General features: G+C 36.9%; 1 protein-coding gene across 10 annotated transcripts in view; it reads right to left on the bottom strand.

Annotated features, from left to right (window-relative positions):
- MECOM (MDS1 and EVI1 complex locus) overlaps positions 1-24,057 on the bottom strand; it is a 555,921-nt gene that overhangs the window by 269,048 nt on the left and 262,816 nt on the right. For all 10 annotated transcript variants that reach the window (XM_053221232.1, XM_053221230.1, XM_053221229.1 and 7 more), the window contains one exon: positions 14,923-15,260. In XM_053221232.1, coding sequence (XP_053077207.1) covers positions 14,923-15,260 — 338 coding nt within the window. The remainder of the gene's footprint in view (positions 1-14,922; positions 15,261-24,057) is intronic.

Genomic DNA, 24,057 nt, shown 5'->3' with positions numbered 1-24,057 from the left:
ACACTTCATCAAGTTGAGACCAAGAATAACAGTGAGGAAAAGCCCACCATACACAAGGGCCCCTTTATTCTTTGGGCTTTCCTGTTTCACACACACTTTACCTGATGAAACATTAGAACTTTTGCTTTTATTTCTGTAGGACCCTTTTGATTTTTCCACATTCAACTAGCACATTTCACAACTATTTAGTGTTCCTATTTTTTTGCAAATTAATGTTCTGTGCACACTGATGACATATCTGGAAGTTAATGAAATCAGATGAAAATTGCTTAGATTAAAATTTCCCCATTTCTTCACTACAATGTCTGCCACCTACTGTTCAGCCACGAAATGCTGCAGTGCTCGCATCAATGAAAGTTCGGATTAATATTCTCTGAGGTAGAAAGACTCTGTTAGCCATTTTTTTTCTTCTCTCCCATTCTTTGCTTCCAACTGCGTTTAGCTTTGGAACCCTCTGACAAATAACCATTATTCTCTGGGCTAGTAAAAAATTTCCAAACTTGAGGGGAAATGTCGTTGGTCAAAAGCCCAAGGGAATTGGCTTGTTGAATTAAATGATAAATATATGCATTTAAGGTCATTAGAGACTTTATCTCCTGTGAAGGCTATATTTGTCAGATTGATATAATTTCTCTCAACTGAGTACTTAACTCCATCGGCCAACATTATTACGATTATTCCTTTCCCTTTAAGTGGGAGACTTCTGGCTAACAACACGTGTGTTCTTTCTGGTGCTGCTTCTTGAGCGATCAAGGCACACCTTTGTTTCATTTAGTATTGCAATTTTCACCTCTGACCCAAGAAATGAGTCCTGGGCTTCCTGAACTTTATTGCCTGTTAATAGACTGCTGGCTCTCTTTTCAGCAGTAATAGAAATGGTGGAGAGGCATTTCATTTAAGAAAGAGGCTGGCCGACTGCAGCCTGAAAGACAATGTCAGAATTAAAAGTCAGCCTGGCCAAGAAACAATATAAAGACCACAGTGACATGAAAGAGGAAGTTTCCCATATTCCATCCCACATCGAACAGCCGGCCTATAAATAAGAACAGCATCTCAGATCTAATTATTTTCCCACCGCGCAACGGCAGACACCCTGAATGGTGCTAAGTGATTGATCTACTAATTCATCTTCAACTTACACCTATCTACATATTTTGTTTCTTCTCATTAAACTGGAGACATCAGTGACGAACTTATGAAGTGGCAGTCCTTGGCTTCATAAAATACACACAGATGCTCATCAGAGGTTCTTTCCTGCCTACTTCCCAGTGACACGTGTTTATAATTTCGTCTGTATTTCGTTTGCTGTGGTTTACTCTTAAGTACATCTGTTCAATTAAAATGGAAATGCGTGACATGGCCTGTACTCAGCAACTTTCGAGCTTGTTAATGAAACGTCCTAAGGTTCCTGCCGTAGCTCTTTATTTGCAGAAGAAAATGATTGAAAAGTACAAATAAAAATACCCCTTAAAACACATACAAAGAAGTCGACTGTTTTGTTAATAGTTAAGAAAGGACATTATTACTGCATAAGGACATTATTTTACATGAAAAGACATTATTAAAAATGATTTACTGCCTCATGTTTGGAAACTTACAGGAAAAGTCTGATAATATATTAAACTTGTTTATTACGACTTCATATAATTTTGAATAATACTACTTTTTCCTTTGACAAGTGCAATAAACTCTACTGGTATAGACATAGGTTGATTATCACGAGTCAACCGTGTTGCTTAAAGAAACATGCCCAAACAATCAGCTTTTGACGGCTGCGTCTCCCATTATTTACATTCCCCATCATAGTAATAACTCACCATTTCTATATTAATAAGGCAGTGAAATTTATTATGATGGTATTGAAAAGTTATTAAGTACTGCATCCCAAGTGACAAAGTACCACAGCACTGTCACTATCCAAAAGCAGTTGCCCATTCATCACCTGCCTTTCCAGATGGTCCTGCATCTTTATCGCTCCCAGGTTGGTGACATCACCTGTTCACCCACTCAAAATTGATGATGAAAGCAAACAGATCTATCTTACTTACATTTACCAAATCAATTTAATTTTTACAGGCCATGGCTTGGTGACATATTGACTGTTTTCCTTAATGGCATCTACCGTATTTAATGCAAGGATGTCATCTTTGATTCCTGGCTCGCATAATGTGTCATTTCATAATAAATTTTTCTAACATATTTACTTAATGGAAAGAATTATGATTGCTTGTCAGTTCTCTTATTAAACACAATGATAATTCTTTTTCTTTTCGAGTATCATCCATTGGGCAACAGAGCTATTTTTAATCCCTCCTCATCTCTTAAGGGGGGCAATGACTTGGATATAAAGTAAGTTCTACTCAAATGCTGGACATACGATTGACCATCCTCGATTGTGGAGCTCAGTGTAAAGGTTTTATCTCACTTACGTATTGTTTCAGAAAAACTAGATTCTCAAGAGATGCCACGATTAAACCAATACATCAGCAATAGCTAAAGATGAATACATGAAATGCCACTACAAAAATATAGCGGCTGTGAAATTGATTTTAATGGTCCATGCGATGTTTAATGTTTACTTCTCTGGATTATTACTATCAGTGCTCTTCAGCCAGTGCTGTTATATCAGACGTATATTAACATAAATATCTGCATTTGTAGAAGGTTAACAGGCAGAATGAAAGACTATTCTACGGGCTATCTGATACTGATACTCACACGTGACACCCTTTTCTCCAAGTATGATTTACAGATCCCATCTGCTGCCCTCTGAGACAAATGTTCCTCTGACATATGTCATCATTTCATTGTGGTGCATGTGTATTACCTGAAGGGAATAGATGACCAATGCCTACGTTCGGAGAGGTATAGGGCCCATAGGGCAAATCACTGTGACCTCCCTGCCCCCTTAGCCCCTGTCTTATATTATGGGTATGCAAGTAAAAACAACATCAAATAAACTCCAACTTTGATTCTAAAAACAAAAACTGGAGAACAATCCATAATAAAGGAAAACTGAGGAATAGCAGGTTGTGTGTGTGTCTATTTCTTTAGATATCACGACCTAGCCAGGAGAAGCCATCGTACAAGTGTTTTTGCAAGGTTAAGGAGGGCCAAGAGAGAAGGTTCTCTGGCCCCAGTACCAAACTGCTGACAGACTGATGACAGTGGCTCTTGGCTTAGCCAACTGGTTCCCCCAGTGTTACCATAGCTCCCTCCCTCTGTCCCCCGGTTAAAGTTAGACATGGTCAGGGATGACCTCCAAGTTCACCTGGCCCTCTACTGAAATAATTGGGTCCTGGGATTAGTGACTTCCTGAGGGGACAGCAGGAAGATGGAAGGACCCTGCACAGTGGACTAATCTCTGTCTGTGCTTCTACTGTTTAGTCTCCATCAAATGAACAGAAATTTACCTGTCAACAAGAGCATCCTAGCCTGGCTTATATCTCCTTAGAAACCAAGTCCAGGATTTCCCACATCCCTGTAACTGCAACGGGGGCCGCTCAAGTTACAAAGGAAAAAAGAAGGAAAAACAAAACCCACAAAGGGCAGCACTAGGTAACCTGCTCCTGCCCATTGATAAGGTTCCCAAACGGAGATTCTTCACGCTCATCTTCTGAGATGAGCTTATCCTAACTCACCGGTTAGGCAGAGTCTTGCCCTTGCGTGAGGTTTCCAGGAAAACGGGGATCCAAACTGGCAGGGTTGCAAGACCAATAAGAACATCTTTTTTTTTGAGGGTAGCTGGCCTCTGTGCCAAGTAGAGATTCTATGCTAGCATTACACACCTGCTGAATTCCTACCACAAGAATCTAAACAAATGAGAAAAGAAAAAACAAATTATCCACACCTGTGGCTGCCAACAAACTGAGGTTTCTGTTCCAGGCCATGCACACCTGGGAAGCCTCGGAGGTCAGCTGTAGGGTCTGAGGTAAACACCACTGTCAGCCAGTGGGTAGGAGGCACAAAGGATTTCCAATGGACCTGTGACTTGAGCTGACTGGCCAGTCGTCACAGAAAATAGAAGCCGCAGCCACAGAAAATACATGCGTATTTCCTACGATTAAGGAGAACTCTAGGTGCAGGTGTGGCAGGAATAAGGGAGGAAATTTCAGAGCAGAGTTATCTGTAATCATCCTCTGCCCATCCTTCCTTCCTGGATCAATGGCTTGGTCATTTTTTTTTTAATTTATTTTTTAATGTTTATTTATTTTTGAGAGAGACAGTGTGTGAGCACGGGAGTGGCAGAGAGAGAGGGAGACACAGAATCCGAAGCAGGCTCCAGGCTCTGAGCTGCCAGCACAGAGCCCGATGCGGGGCTCAAACTCATGAACTGCGAGATCATGACCTGAGCTGAAGTCAGAGGCTTAAGCGACTGAGCCACCCAGGTGCCCCTTGGTCATTGTTTATTAGCCAAATCCAGATCCTAGGCAACCTAAACTAGAATGGAAAACATTAGAATGTAAAAGGCCATACTGGATAAGTTCATCTATATGATTTTAAATTTATATTTTTGTATATTTTATATTATATATAACAAATATATTTCACATATGATATATATTATATATAATAATTTATTATAACAGTATACTATATAAGTTTATATATAATATGAAATATATAATATATAATGATTAAATATATATTACATAATATATATTAAATATATATTATATAATGTATTATGTATAAATATACAAGGTATATAATAAATAAATATATTTAATAACATGCATTATGTAATGTAATGTATTATTTGATATAATGTAATATAATGTAAGTTAATGTATATTTTAATGTATTTAATACATACACGTGCATATAAAGATAGACAGGCAGAGGCCTGGGTTATGAGGAGAGTGTCTGAGAGGAGATAGTCTTTGAGACCAGCACCTGCTGGATATGTGAGATACTGAAAGAGTCAGAGAGTGAATGCCAGAGATACACAGGGAGAAAGGTTTTAAGACTTTCAGAACATTACAAATGAAATCTCCTGATACCTCTGAGATTTTCTCCTTTGGTCGTATGGACGCAGCTCACACCATTGTGTGGAGTTTCTCAGTGAGGCAAGCTATTTCTGCGTAATGTTTGTTCATCTCCTACCAATACAAGAAGTCCCTTTATAATAAAGGCACTGTAAGATTTCTTGTGCTGTACTAAAATTTTGTTATATCAAATATTGATTTGAAAGAAATGACTAACTAACAGGTAGCTGCTAGTATCTATGTGCTCCACACACAAAATCTCTTTATATTATTCTTTGTAATAATGATAGCCGACAATGTATTCCTGTTGGTGATTTTTTGGCTTGGTGATCATCCTAATTATCATGTGGAAAGTATTCTTGGGGCACTTGGGTGGCTCAGTCAGTTATGTGTCTGACTCCTGATTTTGGCTCAGGTCATGATCTAACAGTTGGGATCAAACCCCACATCGGTCTCCACGCTGATAGCGCGGAGGCTGCTTGGGATTCCCTTTCTCTCTGCCCCTCTCCACTTGTTCTTTCTTTCACTCTCGCTCTCGCTCTCGCTCTCAAAAATAAATAAATAAATTTTTTAAAGTGTTTTTAAAAAATAAAATATTCTTAAAAAGGGCACAATATTTGACCTATCTTCAGCTTCAGGTACATTATGAAAGGCCAAAAGATGTACCAGATGAAAAATGAGGATGGCATTTATTTACTGTATTTTCCTACAGCTGAAATATGAATTCATTTTTTTAAATCTCTGGACAGAGTTATATATAAAGAGAAGTGCTTCATCAAATTATTGTATGATTCAGGTGCCTGGGTGGCTCTTTGGTTAAGCATCCAACTTTGGCTCAGGTCATGATCTCACGGTTCGTGCTGACAGCTCAGAGCCTGGAGCCTGCTTTGGGTTCTGTGTCTCCCTCTCTCTCTGCCCCTTCTCCCACTTGCGCTCTGTCTCTCTCTCTCTCTCAAAAATAAACATTAAAAAAATAATAAAAAAATTATTGTATGATTCTACCAATGTAAATAAACTTTGAGAACCCAAAATGCTACACTAATATCTTTATTTATTGCTTAAATGAACTGCTGTATAAATTCAGTGTCCCCATTTTTCCATACTACCTACTTATAATTATTGGAAGAAATTCTCTCCATACTATTACATAGCAAACTAGGGAGCAAAGAAGCTTCATCAATTCTTATACCCTTTGAAGATAATTTCTATCTGTTACTTCCTATTACTTGCTTCTGAACTTACCCTCAAGGAAAAAGCTTAGAGAATGGAATATCCTGATGTAGTAGTCCTAAATAAGTATTTTATTTATTTATTTATTTATTTATTTATTTATTTATTTATTTATTTATTTATTTATTTTAATATATGAAATTTATTGTCAAATTGGTTTCCATACAACACCCAGTGCTCATCCCAAAAGGTGCCCTCCTCAATACCCATCACCCACCCTCCCCTCCCTCCCACCCCCCATCAACCCTCAGTTTGTTCTCAGTTTTTAACAGTCTCTTATGTTTTGGCTCTCTCCCACTCTAACCTCTTTTTTTTTTTTTTTTTTTTTCCTTCGCTTCCCCCATGGGTTTCTGTTAAGTTTCTTAGGATCCACCTAAGAGTGAAAACAGATGGTATCTGTCTTTCTCTGTATGGCTTATTTCACTTAGCATCACCTCTCCAGTTCCATCCACGTTGCTACAAAATAAGTATTTTAAAATAACAAATTATTATAAAGAACTTCTGCCACTGGATTGATCAAATCCTAGAATCAGTTGTCAATTCTATTAAAAGAGGAACTGTACTGAACATTTCATGCTTTGAACCCATGAGTTTTACTATTGATTTCCCTCTTGAAGGGAAGCAATAATCATGCAAATATGGGGGTGAATAAAAAAAGAAACTCATTTTGATACAGTTTGTGGGATACACCTCCTAATTGGAAGAAAATCACCCAATATTCTTTTGAAAAATAAGTGACTCACATGCAAATTCTAGTTGATCACCAAGGCAGACAGGGTAAAACAAAAAGAATCTTGAATCTTGGGGAACTTTTTTCTTTCCCTATTCTAGGTCTTTGGCATTTCTGTATAAAGTTTACAATCAACTTGTAAAGTTCCACAATAAAACCTACTAGGATTTGATGAGAATTGTGCTGAGTCAATATGTTACTTTGGGAAGAATTGTTACCTTAACAGCACGGAGTTTTCTAATCAATGACTAGATCTTTCTATTTAGATAGGTCTTCTTTATATTTTCTGCTATGTTTTGAATTTTTCAATGCAGGTATCTTAAAAGTATGCATTATATTTATTTTTACATATTTGATTTTCCTGATTACACATCTTGATTGACATAAATGGAATTTTAAATTTACACAAATTGTTTTCTCAAGTGTATATTGATCTTTTATCTGGCTTACTTCTTAATGTTCACTTATTCTTAGTATTTATAGATTTCTAAATAATCATATCATCTACAAATAGAGACATTTTTACTTTACCCTTTCAAATTTTTAGTCTTTTCATATCTTTCTTCTTTCCATCTTGCACTGACTTGGGCATCTAGTATAATTTTGAATGGAGTACTGACAGGGAAATCCTGAATTTTATGTCGTTGAGGGAAAATGTCCAACATTATTTCATTAGTGTAATGTCAGTTATAGCATTTTTATACATCCATCAATTCAATGTAGTACCTTTTATTTCTAGTTTGCTCAGAGGTGTTGTGATGAAAACACATTAGGATTTTATCTATTGAGATGATCATACAGTTTTCCACTATGTTAATGTGAAACACATTCATGAGTTTTGAAAAGTGTGTATTTTTTTCAATATTACTCTATTTTTAATTTTTATTAAGATATAATTAACATCTAATATTTGTATGTTTTAGGTGCACAACACATTGTGTTTCTTGGTTTTTTTTATTTTTTTCTGTCAGTGGCAAACTTTTATTTAACCTGTCCTCCAAATTCCATTTTGCGAATTGACAGAATCCAATCCAAGATGAGATCTTGCATTAGGCTGTTCTGTTTCTTTTTTCTCCTTTAATTTGGAACATTTTCACAGTCTTTCTTTCCCTTTTATGACATTGAAAATTTTGAAGAATACAGCACACACCCTTTTTTAACTTTATGACTAATTTTAATATAGTTATATTTTGTCTTTTTGCTGCTAGTTTGGTGTATAATTATATCTATTATTTTTATTTCTTTATGTATTATTTTACAATGCTATATTAGTTTCAAGGGTACACTGTCGTGAGCCAACAATTCCATATGTTGCCCAGTGCTCATCATAAGTGCACTGATATTTGTGGAACTTTAAAAAATCTTTGATATCAGACTTGCCCACATCACTGACTATACTTCAGAAGCACCAGAAGTTGTCAAAACAGCAATAAGATAAGTCGACACGTTGAACTCCATCAGTACCTTTCATGGAAGAAAGCACAAGAACAAGCCCCAAGTGTCCACAGAGCATATGTGGGGGGTGGGGGGTGAGATAAGGGGATTTCTAACCTCTTCACAGATAGGTGAGCCCGGGGTACAACTAGAGGCTTTACCATGGTGCTTCAGGAGAGTAAACTTCTATTTTCTTTCAACAGCCAGAGATTTAATTCCTACTATTTATGTTTGCTGGAAGCACAAGATGAATAAAATAGATTGTATCCTCTTTTCTTGACTTCATTTTCTTCTCAGAGAATCTATCACATCTTCTTGGGCTCCCGTGACAATCATGTTCAGGTTCTGTTAGCTAAACCTTACTTTTTATTAATTTTTCACCAAGTAAAATTGAATGTTTGCTAGCCTTTAAACAACATTGCAAAAACTCAATTAATACTTTGTAATGTAGGTTTTATGGTAATATACATTTATTATTAGATTACATTTTTCTTTCTTAACTACCCATGAAAGACATCCTTTTGGATAATTGATAGTCTTTCCTCCCCTCTACTGGAATCAATTTATTTCAAAATTATTAAGACAAAGTTCTTTACTTTTAGTTATCTGGCTTTAAGAATATGCAACTTGTCAAGTGTACTTGCTTTTCCATTAATGAATAAACATGTTCTCTGAAATCAATGCCAAACCATTGATTCCATTTTACAAATCACTGTAAAATTCATTTTTGGCCCAAGCAAACCTAGAGGGAAATAAGGGAGAAATATTGCCATTCAAAGATATTTGGTGCCTATCCCTAAAATCTCAAACTACCCCATTTTTTTTATTGCCAAACATACATTATTTGAATGTCACCGTCCTGGCTCTGAACTCTGTTGTTAGATATCTTGAAAGTCTGATGTTGTTGTTTTAATGGATACTCATATTTCAGTTAACATATAGATTGCATGTTCCAATACATAAGGCATCACTGCAGAACTCAAAAACAAACTTACAAATGTGAGAACAATTCCTTCTTAAATGATATAGGGAGGCACACATTCATTGTAATATCGCATTTCAGGATTACATTACTAGAACATAATGTATTGTCAAAGCACTGCATCAAAATTATTTAATGAGTTTCTGACGCCAGTAAAATCTCTTTCCACTATTCCTTCCCATCTATTTAACAAAACATAGGAGAAATTTACTGACCACTCATGGCACCATTTTTCTCTGTCTGAATATGTGTATGCTTGAAAGGAGAAAAACAAAAGTTGAACTCATACCGCTATTTTAACTGATCAAAGTAATCTGGATCAATTACAGGTGAGAGGGATACAATAGAGGGTTTTGCACCTAATAGACGCATCATTAGCTGACTTACATCTACATGCAGAATTTTATACGGCCAATGATAACAAAGATAAACAGAAAATGTGCTAAATGACAGTATTACAAGGAAACAACATTTCACACTGTTTTTCCAATGACCTATCTCAGACTATTAAAAAATTTGCCACCCAAATTACTCTTTGTTTTAAAAAGAAAGTTATGAATCTCTCCCAAATCCTTGTTTTAGTTGTTAAATAGAAAACAACCAGGGCATCCTTTTTTAAATAAACCCAGAGTCACGTAATCAGACCCTCCCAGAGATAACTGAACTTCAAGGAAACAAGAAGTTAGAGTCAGAGCGAAAATTTAGAAATCTTAATAAATGAAATATAGTTGGCCTTTGCCCTATCTAATGACCCTGTGCCAGATCTGTATTTTAGCCAAGCTTTTGCTGTTGCTGTTTACCTCTCTTCTACCAGGTGAGAGGCTCTTTGGTAGGCTTTTAACATCCAATGTCACATTTTATTCTCACGGCAACCCTGATTGGATAGGTACAATTATTATCACCATGTCACATATATGTAAATTGAGGGGCACCAAATTAAGTCACTTTTCCCAAATCACGCAGCTAGCACACAGAGCCTCAAAGAGGATGTAAGTCTGGAAAGTCTCAATCCAAAATCTTGTTGCCTTCCCCTCTGCCATGCAACTTCCATGTTATCACATAATGATCATCTTTAGAAGAAAACGTAAGAGAAAACACTCATCTTGAACCAATAGAATTTTTTTATTAGTATTCACTCAGTCAGCAACTCTAAAGTTCTTAACCTAAGAGAAAGTGTCCTATCACTAATTACTTTTAGGTCCTAGATATAATCGACTGCTCCCCAGTCTTCAAAATTTTTTTGTTAGAGACGAGTCCTATGCATTGCAAGATGGCAATCACTGTCAGACTCTAACATTATTTTTAAAGTTTCTCTTTATTGGGGTACCTGAGTGGCTCAGTTGGTTGAGCATCTGACTTCAGCTCAGGTCATGATCTCATGGTTCATGAGTTCGAGCCCCATGTCAGACTCTGTCAGGTCATGATCTCATGGCTGGTGATTTCGAGCCCCGTGTCAGGCTCTGTGCTGACAGCTTGGAGACTGGAACCTGCTTCGGATTCTGTGTCCCCCCCTCTCTCTCTGTCCTTTCCCCATTCACACTCTCTCACTCTCTCAAAAATAAATAAACATTAAATTTTTTTTAATTTAGAGTTTCCTTTATTAAATAAGCACTGGTTTGAGAGAAATCATACAAATAATGTTTTTGATGTCTATGGCTTATTTTACCTATGTATTTTGGTCTATAAGCCACACTTTCAAAAATGCCCTATTTCTCTAAAATACAAATTCAAATGATTTTCCAAAAGTGCCTTTTTTCGGGAAATGTATTTAACTTTTTAAAAACTATTTAAATAGAGTTCAGAAAGGCGGTCACTACTTGCAACATTATCTTTGAGCTTTCTCTTATAAAAACTTTCTTTGTGAAGACTACCATATTTCTTCATTTAATTTTAATTATATAACAAGTAATGGTGTGAGGCAGTTATTATTGGCTCATTGCTCAAATAAAAATACAAGAACCAATTAATTTAAGTAGTTTCCCTAGAATTGCACAATAGTGGCAGAGTTAAGACTTGATTCTTCATGTCTAAAATCCAGATTCTAGCTGTTTCCATGGACCTACCTCACCCCCCACTCCTTATCTCTTCTTATGAGTCACATAATCCTATATCCCTTCATCATTCTTTCATTTGCTCTTTCATTCTTGCACTCATTATTTTGCCAATTATTAAATGTCTGTGTTATGGACTGAATGTTTGAATCCTCCCCAAATCCATATGTTGAAGCCCTAACTCCCGACGTGATTATATTTGGAGATATCTAAGGACTTTAGGTGGTAATTAAGGTTAAATGAGGTCATAAGGGTGGGGCCTGATCCAGTAGGATCAGTGTCCTTATAAGAAGAAACACCAGGGCACTTTTCTCCTCCCCTAAAGCTGTGTGTATGTGTGTGTGTGTGTTTGTGTGTGTGTGGGTGTGTGTGTGTGAGCATAAGCACACACATGCACCTAGAAGTGGCCATGTGAAGACATAGCAAGAAGGTGGCCAACTGCAAGCCAGCAAGAGAGTCCCCATCAGAAGCCAAATCACCGGGAACCTTGATCTTGGACTTCTAGCCTCCAGAATTATGAGGAAATAAATTTCTGTTATTTAAGCCACCCAGTCAGTAGTATTTTGTTATAGCAGCCTGAAGGAACTAATCCAATCTGGTTATTTCAGGTAAGGTACTTGGCATTAGATAGCACCACAGACACCACAGATAAAACACAATCAAGACATTATACTTAGAGGATACAGCTATGGATACTTTGCTCTATTAGGGAAATTAGGCAAATAATTTGGATGTTGTACAATGCTTTAAGTTCTTTAATTCATGAATTTACCTGGTGCTATGGTGAGGCAAAATTCAAGCAGTACTAAATTGTGACTAGAAAGGTCAAGGATAATATCATGGAAGAAATGGACTTGAAGAATGAATAGATACCTGATAAGGATGGGAAGGAAAATATGGTTCTCATGTGGGAAGACCAGTGTGAGCAAAGAATGGAGGCCTGATAGAACATGGGAACTACAAATCATACAGGGTTGGTATGGAAGGCAGTAGAGTCAAAGATAACCCATTTTTTGGCTTCAGCAACTGGACAGACAGTAATACAATTTATTATACAGGAAATGCACAAGGAGGGGAGGTTTGTAAGTAGCAAAGAGCGAGGATAGTACTGGAGATAACAATGATTTGTTCAGTTACGATAGGCTGAGTTTCTGTATCTGATGAATGCTTTGCACTCAGTAATTGTTTTCCTGAATATGGATTTCCTCTCTTCATGTGCATTTTCCTTGCCCTAAGAGGTTTTTTTTCTCCTTAAATTGATCATTTTTAAAAATGAAGGAGTATCAAAACACGAGGTCACACTAGTTGATCACAATTATCTCTCTAACCAAACAGTACAGAAATCAGCTACAGTTCAGGACAAATATGACAGGAGAATGATTAAAAATAAGCACGCAGGAGTAGGGCAAGATGCCTTTGTGAAAGTGCCTTTGTTGATCATGACTGGGTTTTGTATTAACTAGGGTAAGATTAGAAGGAGGAAAAAAAAAAAAACAACCTGGAGTCAAGAGCTCAAGTGCTCCTCCATGGATAACAAGATTGCCAAAATCACCAAAAAAGCCCTTTCTCTGGTTTTGTTCATAATACATCCAGAGCAGGTAATCCACACTCTCCAAAGTGAGAGCAACCATTAAAATGGTGAAGAAAACTACCGAATTGACCATCAGTTGAATTCTCGAATGAGACAGAGGGAATGGGCGATCTTCAGCCAAAGAGTCATGAACTATTTATAGAGGTTAACTTGACTTCCAAGCAATAAAACAACTCAGTTTTGACATAATGAAAAGAATCATTTTACATTTCTCAAAGTATTTTCCTGTGTATATACTGAAGACATTCTACTCCAAGGAGAAAAATAATTATTTTTAAATTTCCTCTAAATGAAGAATTTTCCCCAGACTCATCCCCCAATACATAGATACCCTGTTTAAAGAGACACAGTCCTACATTTATCAACCCTGTAACTGCAAAATTATTTTGTTATTAAGCCTTGGTTTATTCCAAGCCTTCTGGATAATCTCGAGCAGTGCAGAACTTGTTGTTTAGCTCTGGAGATTTTGTAATAAAAGTTTAATGAGTTACTTATTATTAGAATGTTTATAGCCTTTATTTTAAGGAGAACAAAAATGACGTAAAGTTCTACGCATTTAGTTTAAAACGAATTCAACTCACACATCAGTTAATGCTACAGTGATTTTTTAAAAACCTCTTATCAATATATGTGTCTAAAAGCAAGGTAGCCAAACCACAACTTTCCCCGAGCCGTGGCTAAGAACAAAACTAAGGAAGGATTTCTCACTTGTAATCATGTCAAATCCAGATCTTAACTTTTGGGATTTTAGAATTTGGACAAGAATTGTTTTGATTAAGGCATTTTGAGCAGATTTCATAAGAGGATACATATAAACCAAAGGAACAAAAATTTGAAATTAAGTCCTGAAGGCACTACATATTTATTTCTATTTAAAATGTTGACCATATATTCTATTAATGATCATAAATATTAAGAGAAAATACAAAATAAATCTAGCTTATCTGATTTCTGTCTACCTGAAATACTATGAAACTAAAGGTCAATTACATCTCCAAAAAAACACTTTCTTACTAATACAGAAATTGCCTACACATTTTGCAAATACAGACCAGTTTTTCCAGAAATTATGATGTTATTATTTAACCACAAAAGTTTTCAAGTTATAAAAATAAATAGGAAGTATATATAGCCCCAGAATCTATATAAAAATTATAAGCTCAGAGTAACATAGTTACCTGTTCTTATTGAAATAAAATTTACTTAGTAATCAGACTGTAACTTCTCATTCCTAGATATTACCAAGATGGTTTTGTAAAAATCATGGCTAAGACTGGCAACTGATTTCCATATTGATTTTTGCTGTCATTATTATGCATGAAGTATTCATTAGGTAAATTTGAATATAAAAAACCATCACAGAATTCAGCACAGTGCTCACATTCTGGAAGCAGGTAGAAAAAGGTGGGTTATCACAAGAGTAACAAAACATATTAGAACACAAAGCAAAATGACCATGTAGAATCAAAGTAAAACCAAATTAACTCAGCCACAAAATGGAGAAAACAAATGTTTCCTCCAATCTTCCAAGCCTTGCCCTCAAAGGAAAGATAAAATACAATAAATTCGTCATATGATGACAGTTGTTTGCTTATGCCACATACTATATGAATGGCCACATACAATGCTTCTAAATGTTAACTATAAAAACTGTATTTGTTCCCTTTGGTATGTTTTTAAGTTGATACTATTCTTTACCATTCATTAGTTGAGTTCCTTTCTATCATGCTATACCTTAGTGCAACAGTTTGTTTCTATCAAGAAGTGAGCTTATGAGGGAGGTTCATTCTTAAATATCTATTTGAAGACATTGTACAACAATTGGAATTTGCTTACTTTATGGTCACTTTAAAAATTAATCTTTTCTTCACATATCTGAAAATACTTAAATGTGTAAACTCAAAATATATTCTTACCTCCCATCCGTAGCTCGGGTCTTTCAGGTTTGACCGCTGCTCTCCCACATAAGGCCCAAACTTTTCACCTGCTTCAATCTTCCTTTTGGTCCATATTCCTAGTCCAGCTCCAGGCATATTTGACTCTCGAAGTTCAAATTCAGCAGGAATGGGGATATCATCAGGGATGTAGATGGGGGCTTTGTACGGAGAGCCCTCCTTTGGAGTGAACGCTTCGCTGGATGTGGCTGGAGAGCATGGCTCTTGAATATTGAGGGAGGGAGTGCTGGCTACTCCATCTGCATCTGGCATTTCTTCCAAAGGAATTTCAGGGTAGCTGCCATATACACACTCATTATCTGTGAAAAAATGATACCTTTGTAAATTCATATTCATGTAGAAGAGTTAAAATCCCACAATTCAGTAGCCACCTTGTAATTCCATTGTTCTTTGAAGACAAAATAAGGAAGGCCATTGTTAAAATACACCTTCATTAAAATCTCTGTTATTCACAGATGGGGGATTTGGTTTATCTGTGGTGAATCCATAAATCGAATGAGCTAATCTTCAACTGTCAATACTCTCATGGGCCAGCTCTAACCATTATTTAGCTGGGAAACAATCAGCAATTTAATTATTGGTCTGAGTAAAAGAGATAAGTAGTAAACATATGTGTACCTACAACCCCACAAACCATCCTAAATCAGGAGGTGATAGCTTTACTATGGAATGTATTGGAAAGTTGTATCATGCAATGTATCTCAGATAAATTGTAGGAGAATCATCAAAGACTCCAAGGGCTACCATGGGCAACAAGGCTTAAATTTGTGTGGCAGGACTATTTACTGAAACATTATTTTATGTTTGTTCTTTCTCAATCTTTCCTTTCTCATTTCAAACACATCACCAAGCCATTGGTATTCTTTGCCTCAGCAACTTACACAGAGCAGAGAATTAAAGTTACTTGAACTGGACTGTATTATGCAAAGCAAAATAAGTCAGGCAGAGAAAGACAAATACCATATGATTTCACTCATATGTGGAATTTAAGAAACACAACAGATGAACATAGGGAAGGGAAGGAAAAATCAGATACAAACAGAGAGGGAGGCAAACCATGGGAGACTCTTAAATACAGAGAACAAACTGAGAGTTGCTGGAGTGGGGGGGGGGGTGCGTAGGGGGATGGGCTGAATGGGTGATGGGCATTAAGGAGGGCATTTGTTGGGAGAAGCACTGGGTGTTATATGTAAATGATGAATCACTGGATTCTACTCCTGAAACCAATACTACACTGTATGTTAACTAGAATTTAAATAAATACATTTAAAATAAAATAAATAAGTAAATAAAGTTACTTGAAGCTAGTGATTCCTCTGGACATTTGTAAAAACAAAAATCATTAAACAAATTTAGCAAGTTTTCCAGAGGAGAAAGCAGGGTAGAGTAAAGGGGAGTCTGGACACTCTGCACTGGGGCTCTCAGGACTCCACAAGGCAACACAGCCCCCACACCTGAACTAAATGAATGCACCATTTCAGACTTTAAGATCTTTATGCAACTTGCTGGAGGGTTAAAAAGTAGTGACTGAGCTTGAATTTCCCACCAGTTCACCAATTGAAGGGAATTTCAGTTATCTTAAGGGAAAAAAAAAAGCACACATTTCTTGCTCACAAGGATTACGGACTGAAAGTCATACCTGATTTGTTTGATTTGTAAACCTTCAAGGAGAAAAGAGTTAAAATGATATGGAGACAAATGTCGATCAGAGCCATCCAAAGGTAAAATGAGTTGCCTTAAGTTCCCATATCACAAGGCTTCTAACATAACCTAGATAATCATAAATTAGGGATAATTTGGAGGAATTTCAGCTTCAGGTTGATGACTAGACTAGATGACCTTTAAGATGTTACCAACCATGCAGTTCTATAAATTATTAAAATCTTCCAAGATATTTTATTGGGCTAGAGGGTAGAACACTTGAGTTCTAGCCCCAATTCCCTCTCTGATTCAATGTGGAAGTTTATTAACTATAACACTCATTAACAATTGTTGATCAAGTACTGACTTCTCTTAAAGATTTATGAAGTACTGATTCCTCTTAAAGTTTTAGCACATGCCAAAGTACCTTTCTAATGAAGTGCTTGGTTCCTGAGTCAAATAATGAGAACATGCCATTTAAACCAAGCATAGAACCAAACTCTAGGACCCAACCTCCTTCCTTGAGACATTGACCACAGCGCACAATCTTACTATCATTCAAGTTCATTGTATCCAAAATCTTGCACATTATTGTCTGCCCTCACACTGAGTCTCCTGCCTCCTTCACAATGTCTATTAAGAATACAATTTTCCCCCTAATTATCCATGTTCAAGTTTCTAAAATAACATGGACATTTTCTCTCCTTCATCCTCCAATTTATTCAGTCATTAATGCTGTCCGTTCTTCTTGCAAGATTTTTGCCCTCACCTCATTCATTCAATCCACGTTTTCCTTCCTGAATTTTCTAACAGTCCTCTATAATGTCTCCAGACATCCAGCCTCTTTTCAGCCAGTATCCCTCAATACTAAGTCTGTACAATGCTGCTAAATTTACCTTCCCGGCACATCCATTTTCCTCTGTAATAGCCTCCAAGAATTCCCAGTATCCACAGGTAAAGTCTAAAGTTCTTAGGCTTGCTGGGGCACCTGGGTGGCTCAGTCAGTTGGGTGGCCAGTTTTGGCTCAGGTCATGATCTTGTGATTCACGAGTTCTAGGCCCACGTCGGGCTCTGTGCTGACAGCTCAGAGCCTGGAGCCTGCTTTGGATACTGTGTTTCGGTCTCTCTCTGCCCCTCCACTGTTTTTTTTCTCTCTCTCCCTCTCAAAAATAAATTAAAAAAAAGATTTAAAAATAAAATAAAATAAAATAAAATAAAATAAAATAAAATAAAATAAAGTTCGTAGGCTTGGAATAAAATCCCTTTTATTTTAAAACCATTCTCCTTTCCTCTCTGATTCTCAACACTTCTCAGTAGGAGGACCCAGGCCAGAATAGGCTTATCCCTGTCTTTTGAACTCAAAGAAATTTTCCCTGCAGTTTTTCCTGCTGGGTCACCCTATCTGCACTCCTCTGCCCGTCTGCCTTTTAGTCATCCTGTCAGGTCACATTTCAGCTTGTCCCCTTACCATCCCATTTAACACAAGTATCCCCTTTCTCTGAGTTCTTATAAAATCCACCCCCAAATATGATCATCAAATAATGTCATGCACTGCTACTTAGTTTAATATGAATGAATCTGTTATGCCAACTAGGAAATTGGTCTTTAAAGGAAAGACTCAGAGCTCATTGTTCTTAGAAAGCACCTACATAAAGGTGCTTAATAAATACTTACTAAGGAGATAACCAACCTACCGTATATTTTTATTAAAACATTACACCAAATCTATATTTTCTACCAAATGTAGGAAACTATTTTGATTCTAAAAACCACCTTTAAAGCCATAGAAATGGAACACAACAGATTATAAACTTTTCTCCAAATCCAACATCAAAAGAAGCAATTTTAGTAATGCCCCCAAAGAAATATCATCAGAGAAATATACTTCAGGGTCCAAACACCCTTGATAAAGTCTATCTAAATTTATCCTTCAGGGAGATTTTGCACTTCAACCTAAGAGCCAAAAGTTCACTAGCACTCTTGACACAGCTAAAAATGTATTTTAAAAATCTCTGTAGAGTTGTAACATTTAACTACTGCAAATGCAGAGTTACTTTACAGATTCTTAAGGGGATTTCTCACACATTGAGAAGACTTTGTTTTTCTCAAGAACTAAGTGCTATAAATTGCAAGTATTGTATAATCTATAGACTTGTCCATTTAGGCAGCAGGAAACAAAAAGACATCCAAATGAATAGAACTATTTCCTCCAGTAATTATCCATTAAAAGTCAGTAACATTTCTCCTATTTCCTCAAAGGGTTAAATCACTCATACTGTCAGTTCCATCAAAGTGATCTCAAATCTTAAAAAAGGATAGAGACAAACCCATCTGGGCCCCCCCACTGGCATAGCTGACCTCATGACCTTTGAGTTACCCACAAACTCTTCCAATGCATAATCTGAACGAGTGCGTTTGGATTTCAATTCTTGTGGAGACAAAGTACACATGTGTGCCCGGCTGCTGCACAGAAGAGTTTGAATTTAAAGCCTGAATGCAATTCTGCTTACAATGGCAAAAAATTCCAATTAAACCCAAGGAACAACTGATATAGGTCACGCGAATTCTGGAAAAAGACTCATGGTCCTATTTATCCACAGGCAGGCACTAAATGTATACGCAAACCCAGGCAATTTGCTTTCAAGCCTCTGTTAATCTAGTATCATCCGAATTAAATATACAAAGGGTTGTGGTGACCAATAAAGAGAAATAGAAAACTGCTGAGTTTTACAAATTGAAACGTGCGACAGTATTTCAATGTAATCTCGCATTACAAAATTTTCAACAGCAAATGCAGTTTATCACACTGCATTGAATATTTGCATAAACCAAAGTAAACTAATGCCTCCATGTACATTACTCAAGAACTATCCAAAAAGCTGCTAAAACATTTCATCTAAATGACAAACTACCTCAATTATCCTATCTCCGTTAAATCTTTGCTATTGGAGGGGGGCGGAATTGGGCACATTTACAATAGGTAAGTATCAGGTAAGAACTGCTATCTATATACATCAGTGGTCTCATAAAGATGAATAACCCTTGTAACTTCTTGGAGCTGAGTTGCCTGCTACCAGAATTTGCTTCATGCATCCTTTAGATGTATCATTAACTGAGTGAGGACAGAAAGACAAGCTTATTGTTGGACTTGAGAAAAATGACTTGGGAAATGCTTCTGGAAATCAGCCTTTTTGATTCAAGTTTTAAGTGTTCTAATATCCCTGGAGACCAAATAAAAGCACACTCTTGGACTGGAGTATATTTATTTCTATGACTCTTTGAATAACTAACACAGGTTTCCACTCGAAGAGAGTCCCATTCTGAAAGCATTCAGAATCGGCTAAAGGGAAATTGCAGAAATAATACCGACAATAATAGTAACTTCCATAGATGTATCTATACCTTCTCACTTGAACACTCGCAATCCTGTAAGAAAGCCATGGTGATAAATAGTCTTCTATTTTCCAGATCTGGAACTGATACTCAAGGATGCAAAACTGTGTATCCAAAGTCCCCTGAGACTGGAACCTAGGTGTCTAAAGCCAACCGTGTCTGTAACTCTCAGGCAATCTCTTTTTTTTTTTCTTTTTCTTCTCTAAGGATATGTTTTAAAGTTTGATTATTTCAACATTGTGGCCATACTGTGTGAATAGTTTCTGGTTTTCACTTGACACTTTATTATGAACACTTATGTTTTTAAAACTATTTCCTAAAGATACATTTAATTGTTGCATAATATTCCATTACATGGATCTACAAAAAGTGAACTATTTCCATGGGAATTACTTAAGTTGTTTCTAACTTTCTGTTGCATCAGTGCCACTAAGATAAACATAGTTTCATATAAATATGCATATTCATCCATTTTAATTCCCTTAGAGTAGATTATTGAAAGAAAATAGTGAATATTAACAGGATTTTCGGAAGTATATACCAATTTATACTCCTGTAAGCTACATTAGCACTTATTATTATGTCTTGCTTTTAAATTTTATTAATACAATGGAAAAAATGATATATGTATTGCTCTTTTAATTCACATCTCAGTTGACCACGGAGACTAAAATTTTTTGTCATTCATAGTTGTTCTTTTGCAAATTGTTCATTGTTTTTGTCCATTTTTAATTGAGCATTTATTGGCCTGCCTTATTAATAATAAAAAAAATTATCCTTTGATACAGTTTGTGCTACTTTCCCTAGTAAATGATTTATCATCTGGTTTTTCTCATGGGTTTATGTTGTATAAAAATTTTAACTTTTATGGAACGAAGTCTATGTTTGCTTTGTGATTTTTACATTTTTCTTAGAAAGTCCTTACCCATCCTAAGGAAGAAAAAGAGATTCTCTTTTATTTTCTTTGAGTTCCATAGTTGCTTTTCTACTAACCTTGGATTACCAATGATTTACTGCTGAGTGAAAAGCAGAGAAAAATGATTTCATTTATTTGAGCTCCTGTGAACGGCAGGCTAGAAAAAAAAATGCCATTTCACTCGTAATTCTTTGGTTCTTATTTGCAAGGCTGGCCTAAAATGCCTTTTCTTTTTGTGGGTTTTATATAACTCACCATTTGTTTCACTTGGCCTCTCTGCCTCGTTTAACTACAAATCTTCTGGGCAGATGCCATTCAAAATCCTGAGTTTCACCATTAATAGCATTCACTACCCGTCATAATACTTATCACTCAGCATTATCATTAGTGATACTAACATAAATAATTTCCTGTCTACTCTTCACTTTCGTTCCTGGACAGAAAACATTTAGCAACCAAGTAGAGTTTCATTTTAATATTAAAAGCATATATACATAGTTTGACTATAAAGTAAGCCTGCTTTCTGTAGGCATTAAACAAGAAATCAGTTCTTTATACTCAGCTGTACACACATATAATACACACATCCACGTGCATTTGCAGTGTATGTGCATGTGTGTAATAGCTCACTAATCTTTCAAATAGGCTGAGACAGAAACATGGTTTGAGATCTCAGGCAGACTGGTTGAGATCATAACTACATGAAACAACTGCCAGGAGGAGACCAGCTAGGGAATTGAACAGATTAGGTAACTCAGAAATTTAGACATTTCCCCCCATTATGCTCCTCATTGCAGTTTTGTAATAAAAACATGAGCAAACTTCAAAGGAAGCTCCGTAGTAAAGGTTAATTGCTACTAAAGAAGAGGGTGGGCCCAAGCGCCAGTACTTTGTGCCCAGCTCGCAAGCAGACAGGAAGGATTACACGTGGCTGAGAGCTGAGGATGCGTGCCCAGCTCTAGGAAGAGAGGAGGCACGGCCAAACCCCAAAGGCCCACCAGGGACCTCCTGGTAGGACGTGAGCGCATGAACACGAGTCCATGAGTCGGTGCCTGCTAATGGTAGGGCAGGGAAGGGCGGGGGAAGACATCGATTTCCTTCCAAAATTCAAACCGGATGTGCTCTTCTTCCCTTGTTAGGACAATTCCAGAACGGTTACGGCAGCATGTTTGTGAGAAAGCAGAGGACCTCTGGAGCCAGCTCTTCTGCACCAGCAACACAACCAATAAACGCGTGCTGGGCTTGGGGAAAAGGGTGGAGCCCAAGTAATGCCAGATGCACAAATAGAACAAAGAAGGGCTAGGAACTGGCCAGGAGAATATTCAGGGAGAATGGCCCCAAGATAATGAAATTTAAGATCCCAGTGAAAGGAAGAAAGGGAACTAGTAAAAGTAACGAAAATGATTTTCCAGAAAACTGACTTAAACTAGCTTTGAAGGACTGTAGTAAGGGTCCAGAGGTGTAGGTTTAGAAAAGAGAGGCATCTCCTAGAATGGAAGCTGCTGACGGACACGGTCTTCAGAAAGTGCTGCCTCCAGAGAGGGCTGAGAAGAAAATAGACCTCCATGGAATCTTTTGACACTGAACTGCACTTGTAGAATTCATGTCTCCAGAGACCATTATTTTTTGTGAGATAATCTATCAACATGGCTTGGCACATGGAATTTTTTTAATGACCTTCTAAGCTTCCTTGCTCCTCAAGTATTTGCTACTTCCTTGTACCATGCTATTCCATTTCTTTCCTATGGAACTTTTTCCCCCAGTGTTTCCTAAAAATATTTCATTTATGGGCTGTCAAAAAGACCCAAAAGTATGAAAGAGTGTTGGGAGGCCAGCAAGGGAGATGGCAGAAAATACCACATGAATTGGAAGTAAGGGACCAAATCAATGAGCAAACATTTATCTTGCTCATAGGATTGTGGCGTACCCCTTGCTTGTCCTGTGGCTTTTAAATCTGATTAAGAGTTTCTCCACTCTCCGAGGAATTTCACAGACATTTCACTAAACAAGTATGGTTTGTGAATTAAACTGGTAGCTTCTAAACTATAATGAAATGGGTTTGGCCACTTTCAAAAGTTCCTCTTCAGAGGTGGAACTAAGCTATTTTAAAAAGGTTATGGAAAGAAACTGCCAGAAAATTCATAGTTGAGGTACCAGTAAAGCCCTTTGGTATCTACTTACAGAATCGAAAACAGCTAAAATAAAGACATTAAAGCTCTGCGAGTACTACTCCAAGGAAAAACACGGCCTGGTTAATGTTTGGCTTTATTCAGTTGTTAGGGAACCACGGTCACCAATACCCACTGGAATGCCCAGGTAAGAACAGACTTATCACAGATCAGATAGGGGTTCTTTTTACATTATAACTATGTGCCTCAACTTTCTTTTAGCAATACAAATTTTTAAGAGACTTTTGGCAATCTTTGACCTGATGGCTGTTCTCGTAAACTTTTTATATTCCCAAAGTGATATTCCTTCAGATTCATTTAGGGTAAAATAGAAATGCCCTGAAATCATGGTGCAGCAGACTGGGTGGTTACTCCTCAGGCAGTCTGAAATGACCAGAGTACAGCCTTTCAGTATTCAAGCCATATCTACAGTAATTATTTGCCAGAGTATCTAAAAGAAGGCAGGCATTTCCTGTTGCACACAAATGGGACGCTCTTATCTAAATGACTGTTTAAACAGGTATTTAAGAAAAGACTATCACAGGCAGGAATTTACTGATGACGGAACACATTAGTTTAGTGCTGGACACATTAGTGGAGGACTAACCATTGTCAGGAAAGGAAGCATATCAGCATCAGGAAGGTATAGAGAATATTTGACAACTCCCACATGGGCCAAGATGGGGGATTATAGACCCTGCCATTTGCATTTGGGAAAAGCAGGGAAAATCAAAAATAGAGATCTGGATTCAACAATGTGTCTCCAGCGCCTGGGGTAACCTTGAAAGTGAGAGCTTGAGAGTCTTAGGTCTTTTGGGTCCCTGTTTCCCTATCCATAAATAAGCACATTGGACAAGCTCAGCCCTAGGTCCATTCCAATCAAGCAATCCCCATTCTACATAATGAAAACCAAAGGATGGACAAGGTTCGGTGTACCAAAAGCTTATAAAACATATTTCCCGAAAAGACACTTTGAGA

The sequence above is a fragment of the Acinonyx jubatus genome, chromosome C2, assembly GCF_027475565.1.
Source record: "Acinonyx jubatus isolate Ajub_Pintada_27869175 chromosome C2, VMU_Ajub_asm_v1.0, whole genome shotgun sequence".
NCBI lineage: Eukaryota > Metazoa > Chordata > Mammalia > Carnivora > Felidae > Acinonyx > Acinonyx jubatus.
The sequence above is the reverse complement of the archived record's forward strand: the minus strand, read 5'-3'. Positions and strand labels throughout refer to the sequence as shown.